Genomic DNA, 7,602 nt, shown 5'->3' with positions numbered 1-7,602 from the left:
GTTGTTGTGATGCCTCGTGTAAGGAGGAGAAATGCGTACCATCACGTATCCGACTTTGATAAAGGTCGGATTGTAGCCTATCGTGATTGCGGTTTATCGTACCGTGACATTGCCTCTCGCGTTGGTCGAGATCAAATGACTGTTAGCTGAATATGGAATCGGTGGGTTCATGAGGGTATTACGAAACGCCGTGCTGGATCCCAACGGCCTCGTATCACTAGCAGTCGAGATGACAGGCATCTTATCCGCATGGCTGTAACGGATCGTGCAGCCACGTCTCGATCCCTGAGTCAACATATGGGGACGTTAACAACAACCATCTGCACGAACAGTTCGACGACGTTTGCAGCAGCATGGACTATCATCTCGGAGACCATGGCTGCGATTACCCTTGACGATGGATCACACACAGGAGCGCCTACAGTGGTGTACTCGACGATGAACCTGGGTGCACGAATGGCAAAACGTCATTTTTTCGGATGAATCCAGGTTCTCTTTACAGCATCATATTGGTCGCACCCGTGTTTGGCGACATCGCGGTGAACGCACCTTGGAAGCGTCTATTCGTCATCGCCATACTGGCGTATCACCCGGCGTGATGGTATGGGGTGCCATTGGTTACACGTCTCGGTGGCCTCTTGTTCGCATTGACGGCACTTTGAACAGTGGACGTTACATTTCAGATGTGTTATGACCCGTGGCTCTACCCTCGAAACGATTCTTGCGAAACCCTACATTTCAGCAGGATAATGCACGACCGCATGTTGCAGGTCCTGTACGGGCCTTTGTGGATACAGAAAATGTTCGACTGCTGCCCTGGCCAGCACATTCTCCAGGTCTCTCACCAATTGAAAACGTCTGGTCAATGGTAGCCGAGCAACTGGCTCGTCACAATACGCCGGTCACTACTCTTGATGAACTGTGGTATCGTGTTGAAGCTGATGGGAAGCTGTGCCTGTACACGCCAACCAAGCTCTGTTTGACTTAATGCCCGGGCGTATCAAGGACGTTATTACCGCCAGAGGTGGTTGTTCTGGGTACTGATTTCTCAGGATCTATGCACCCAAATTGCGTGAAAATGTAATCACATGTCAGTTCTAGTATAATATATTTGTCCAATGAATACCCGTTTATCACCAGCATTTCTTCTTGGTGTAGTAATTTTAATAGCCAGTAGTGTACATAACGTGGAGCTGCAGTAAACCAGTCGTGGGAACGAAGGCCATACGAACTGCATGTAAGCGATCTTCACACTTCTTCAAAGCTTTCGCCTTAGTTTTTCTGTCACACATTAACAGCAGCAAAGAACTTTAAAAAAAAAATGTTTCACTTGCGTATTGTCAGTCTGTACACATATTTTCGTAACTGACTGAAAGACGTTCTCTTAAAAGTCTTCTGAACCTTTTGTTTTTTTTAAAAAAAACTGACATCTTCCACGTCATTCAGTCTAATTGATAATTTCCACTTCAAATGTTGCGTGTGCCGCTGCGCCACTTTACATAAATAATGAGGTCGTGTGATTCTGGTGAGGTCGCACTTTGTGGTCGTTGTTACATCTATCCTTTCAGAGCCGGTTTCGTAACCACCACCACAAAGAGGCGACCTTTTTTTTTTAAATCTGGAACGAGGAAAGCTTGCTGTAAGAGCTACGTAGTAGCTTCCAGGAATAAGCACAACTCCACGCACAGACTGCAAATGCATATATAGAAGCTCCCTTGTGCCTGAATGCCAGTTCAGCTGGATATGGCAATACTAGCAAGTGTCTCGGGCGCGACTGCTTACCGAGAGAGCACACACACCACCTAATCGGAAGCACGCTGTTGGCCCATACCACGCCAGCATGGCGGAAACGACCACGCAACACAACATGTATGCATTCAAACAGTTTTATTACTATTTATGAACCTATTCCTCTTGTTGTTATCGTTTTCTTTTGTCTGGAAGCTGATTTGCTGCAGCCTGTTCATATCTTCCAAACTGCTGCAACGCACATCCATCTGAATCTACCTACTATAGACAAACCTAGACAAACAATTTTTACTCCCTCGTCCCAAATACGTTCCTCCATTATGGCCATCGCTCTGAATTTGTCCTATCAATCGAACCCATTTTTTAGTAAAATAATGGCCCTAAGCTCTTTTCTTCCAAATTCGATTTAGCACCTTTTCACTAGTTGTCCGATCTACCCGTTTAATCATTTTGTAACATCACATTTGAAAGCTTCTATTCTCGTCCTGTCTGTATTGTATGTCATTCATGTTTCACTTCCATACCAGGCTACACTCCAGACAATTTTTTTCACAAAAGACTTCTCAACACTTAAATTTATATTAAGTGTTAATATATTTCCCATTATCAAAATTCCTTTTCTTGTCATCGCCAGTCTGCATTTTATATCATTTCTACTTAAGCCATAGTCTGTTATTTGGTTGTCCAAAAAGTAAAACTGATCTGTTACTTTCAGTGTCTTATTCCCTAATTTAGTTCCTCAGCGTCACCAGGTCTGATTCAACTACATACCATTGCTCACTGTTTGCTTTCTTTGATGCTCATCTTGAAGCCTCTTTTCAAAACACTAACCATTCCTCACATTTTCGCGGCGTATTCACTGATCTATTAAATTTCGGGTGTGCAATTGCATAAACCTTATTTCTTGTTATGATATTTCCGCAGTAAGTTACACTTTTTGTGCATCTGCTGAGTGAGCAGACAAACTGAAACTACGGGGACACGAGCTTCAGTACTGGCAACTTTTAACTTCAACTTTAAGATTAAGTTTTAGCCCTTTGTGTTTTACCTTCATTCTTCTTGGGTGGTTTTCGTCATTCCTTACGTATAGCAGTCACTACTTGCAAAGACTTGATTGAACCTACTGTTGCTATATAAGTAACAGTTTTTTTGTATTTGATTTATTTATTGTCGTCGCACCGTACTATATTTTGAAGTTGATGTTGCGATGGTAGAGTGAGACGGTACACGCCTTTGTTGACAAGGTTTCCGAAATGTATTTTTTTGCAGAGGTAGCAGTCTGTTGATAGAACTTCCTTGCAGTTTCCTGATACTGTTCTTTCAATTGCGGTACATTAGCCAGTAGTCCCAGGAAGATGTAAAGCTAGCCACGGAGTCCTGTTTGAATTCGTTGCAGCCGTCGGGTGTGTCGGCAGTGTTGCCCCAAGCAACTGCTGTAACTCTCATATATTTCTAGGCGTCTGTTATCACTGGTAAAAGTAGTTCATTGGTATCTTCGTCTAAGTGAAGTTAAAACTATTAAAATTTATTAAGTCTAAAAGCGAAATCTAGATTACTAACATATGTGAGGCCATGTCTGTGTACATCTTGTCTTTGTGATAATGATTCATCTAACTTTAGTTTGCTTTTGGAATAAGGCATTTTTTAAGCGTACAGTGGTAATATAATTAATGTTGTAAATCACTAAGAAAGGTGGCCTATATGATCCAGTCAACTTTTCAATGTTCCTTTGATATCTCTGGTTGTTTTCTTTCGCCGCAGGAATACTGTTAGTGTACAGTACAATTTCCACAGATACTAAGACGAAGAAGGAAGTGTATCATCTAAGCAACTGTTTTTTACTTTCAATTGTTCCTAATTTGTGAAGTATGGAACCACTTTTAATAGGCTGCTAATTACCTGCTGAGTGTGTGCCTACAATGTCAGTTTGAGATCTCGGGTTAGGGCTAGCGGTCTAACTGTGCACAGCTATTAACTCTGTCACTGCGCTTGTGATGGGAAATGTAAACAGCATCAGCTTCAATGTTATTTAGAATATATATGTCATCTGAGAAAACAGTTAATAGTACCTATTATGCCTACTTTCTGCCTCACCTTAAATACGCGGTCATATTCTGGTGTAATTTGGCAGTAGCTAAGCAAGTTTTCAGGTCGTTAAAATCATAAAGGATATGAAACCTTGGAACTCCTGCAAGTCCCTGTTTAAAAGTTTAGATATGCCACCTTACCGTATATTTTCATGTGTATGAAGATGGTATCTGTTCTTTCGGATATGTCCGAAAAACAGATACCATTTGACCATCTTCTTCTGTGCAGATGCACAAACAGTGCCCGAACTCTTACGGGAATCGGCAATAAGCCGCGAGTAATGAGTATAATGGGCAGGGACACTATGAATATAGTGCGGGACAATAAGCTGAGAATGTGGGTCTCACGGAAGGCGTGCCAGAGGTAAGTCCCTGCTGTCGCACTGTGTCCTCGGTGGCCCAGATGGGCGCCGGCACGGTAGCTCAGTGTGTTCGGTCAGAGGGTTAGCTGCCCTCTGTAATAAAAAAAAACTGAGTGCACCGATCAACAACGAACTGAAACGGATGTCTTACGGCGTCCGCCCCGAGCCAATGCAACGAACGAAAGCGAACAAAATGGGATTAAAAAAAAAAAAAGATGGGTAGAGGGTCTGCCTTTTAAGCAGGCGATCCCGGGTTCAAGTCCTGATCGGGGCACACATTTTCAACTGTCCCCGTTGACTTATATCAACGCCTGTATGCAGCTAGGGGTATTCGTTTCATTGTATATTCACAGTACGGAAACACAACGTTTTCTAAAACTAAGGAAATGGGCACTGATTAGCAGACTATGTAAATAGTAACAATCATCGCCATAAAAATGTTGTTGTTGTCGTTGTCTTGAATCCGAAGACTGGTTTGCTGCAGCTCTCCACGTTACACGATTCTGTGCAAGCCTCATCTCCGACTAACACTTGTAACCTACAATCATTTTGGACCTCCTCGCTTTATTCATCTCTTTAATGGCATAAATTGTACAAAAAATAAGTAATTTCCATCAGCAAGTATAAAACAACAAACAAAAAATGGCAAAGAAAGCAAGCGAAATGGGAATAATCAAGCGTAGCACACGTCTTAGAAGGTACTTTCATAACGACGGAAGACACGCAGCCAGGTGTTCTCTGAAGCCGAGTGAGTATGGTCACGCCATGTCAGTTTTTGGTCCAAAACTGCGCATGAGGTCAAACGAATGTCAGCTATTCACTGTTCGTTTGGCGAAGAATTTAATGAACATAGACAGTAGTTCCAGCCTGGACGTGCCATGGAATCCGGCGCTTGCTTTAATAAACTTGCACCGACGTACTAGCGTGCATCTCCTAATGACACATTGATATCCCAACATAGATCAACCGCGAAGCCAAACTTTCAATTTATGCATGGTTTTTGGCCGCCGAACAACGTTCTCTGAGGTTCGTGTATCTGTGGCCGCATGCGCGTGCTTTTAGTACGGACTGAGAGCCATAGCTCCTGGAGAGAGGCCACTTTCACCCTGTTCTTACCGGGAAGTTACGGCCAACATGACGTGGCATATTTCTCTACTACTGTCAAGCTCTCGTTTCACTCCTAGCAATTTCAGCTCTTGTGTTAGGTTCCTGCCTAACCCCATGCTCGAAAATCTCGACGTATTCGGAAATAAAGAGCCAAATATTTGTAACAGGCATGAATATAAATGTCATTGCTACTCGTTCCACTCACGGGTGATCATTCGTTTTTTATTCGGAGTGAAGCCTCAAAAACGAACAAATTCTACTCCTGAGAGAGAGTGCTCCTATATGTAAATAATATCGAGTAGTGCAGAACATACATCTATTACATTAACAAGAAAGTCACAGAATCTTTTACAAACGCGAAGACGTATAGAACAATAATGAATTAAGCTGGACCTGAGGCTTCTTGTATCAGCTCCATAACTCCACGTTTGTAACTACTAAACTACAGTGAACACGTACAACTGTCAACAACAGTGTATTTCATTGTAGGAACTCCTGAAGGCTTTTACCGTCGATTGGTAATTACATAATATTTAATTATAACAAATCGTACCAAGAATGTCATGTTTGTGACTAATATTCAATGTGCCGTTACCAGGAACCAGTGTTTTATCATAACACACTTCTCTGTGCCAACTCGGCGATCAAAAATAATGTGAACAATAACGTTGTATAACCACTGTTTGATTGATTTTTTCGGTACTGTTGAGAGGTTCCATGCCCTCTTTTGGATGTCTCCTCTCATTTTCATCAATTTTATTAATGTTCTATGTCATTGCAAGGTAGTAACAGACCGAATAAAGTTATTATAATGACAGTATTTGTACTGAGAGCTCAAAAAACACTTTTCACTCGATTCCTAAACGTGTTGTTTTACTTCCCTGGGTGGCCTGTGCGAGGCGAGCATCGGAGGACGCGACACACTGCGTTTCCCGTTGGGGGTTGCACTTCCCTGAATTCTGTGGGGTTCGTACAACAGGCTTAAGCGCCTGGCGGAGCGACTGACGTCGGTCGAGTTTCGGCTATTGTACACAGGACGAAACGACCTGCGAGACGTCTGAGTGTCGCCGCAGTTTATGTGTTTACCGTTCCAGCGCGTCCCGAACGAAGATTCCTGGCACCGACTGATTGAATTGTCCTCTTGATTCTGAGAATACTTGTGGACTGTGCCCTGTTGGGTGTGACTGTCTGGCGCCGGATGGCTGGTGGTCTAGGCAGGTTGTTTTCGTAGCCCGTCAAACGGCTAAGTTCAGTGTCCTCAGCTGAATAGCAGAGGCGTGATTGGTCAACTTAAACTGAGGATAGTTGACGTCATAAAGCCCTGCTCGAAAATGGAGGGAACGGTCACTATTGGCGCGAATGATGTTCTGAGACAGTGTGGGGGAATTTTGGAATCAGAACTGAATGCTGATCCCTAGTTTTTCGAGGAGAGTAGGGAGCAGTGCAATGTTGGCTTCACTCTTGCGTTGTGCAGGCAGTGGTTTCAGGATCTGATCCTCCTCGGAGTCGGGTGGTCTTGCGACTTGGTTGCTCGTTTTCGGAAGAACTTAGAATTCTCGGACAGCCTTTGCGGCCAGAGGTTGACACAGAGTTGCTGCACGGCAGAAGTCGGCGCCTACATCATCAGGACGCTGCCTACCGACGACGTGCTGCAGATTTCAGTACTGGTACAGAATTTTGCGGCTCCGACATTGTAGGACCTTATGAATTCTATACTGAATCCCTCAGCAGCACGCGCGCTCGCTTTGCCACCAGTCCACTTTGCTTGTTTCTCCATATGATCCCATTTGAGCTCTCACTGCTAACTGCGATACTCCTATACAGTCAGAAGATTAATATTTGATTCATAGGACCTCCAGTCATTATCGTCAATCATTGCATCACAGAGAGTAGGAGCCCATTGTTCTCGAGCCAACTCTTATTCTCATAATATTTCAGTATACCCTATCCTTTAACCTACTGTTTGTGTCGATAATCATGTGCATTTATGTTCTGATGCATAATATATCTCATTCTAATATTTAATCCGCATATCATTTCGTAGATATATGCAGAGTCCCATTTCCTGTTGTATATTACGATGTTCTCTTTTTTTTGGGTAGATTACGATTCTTATTAAATTATTGTGAGTGTGCACTCCTTATTTTACCAGCTAGCAGGGTCCTCCCATCATTTTCTTCCGTTACCGTTGTGCGCGTAACTAATTAGGTGGTAGATAAGGAGAGGGTCGAGTGCATGTCTCGTTCTCATGCAAAATTCGTCTGAATGAAAGAGGTACAAACCCCAGCGTCTCGCAC

The 7,602-nt window shown here is 43.3% G+C and overlaps 1 protein-coding gene across 1 annotated transcript in view; it reads left to right on the top strand.

Annotated features, from left to right (window-relative positions):
• The first annotated feature begins 1,648 nt into the window (after window positions 1-1,648).
• The window catches only part of LOC126337850 (uncharacterized), a 152,543-nt gene continuing 146,589 nt past the window's right edge, over window positions 1,649-7,602 (top strand). Inside the window, exon 1 of the mRNA XM_050001503.1 lies at window positions 1,649-1,869. Coding sequence (XP_049857460.1) covers window positions 1,841-1,869 — 29 coding nt within the window. The 5' untranslated portion in view covers window positions 1,649-1,840. The remainder of the gene's footprint in view (window positions 1,870-7,602) is intronic.

This window comes from Schistocerca gregaria, chromosome 1 (assembly GCF_023897955.1).
Source record: "Schistocerca gregaria isolate iqSchGreg1 chromosome 1, iqSchGreg1.2, whole genome shotgun sequence".
Lineage (NCBI taxonomy): Eukaryota > Metazoa > Arthropoda > Insecta > Orthoptera > Acrididae > Schistocerca > Schistocerca gregaria.
This window is presented reverse-complemented; position numbering and strand designations above follow the sequence as displayed.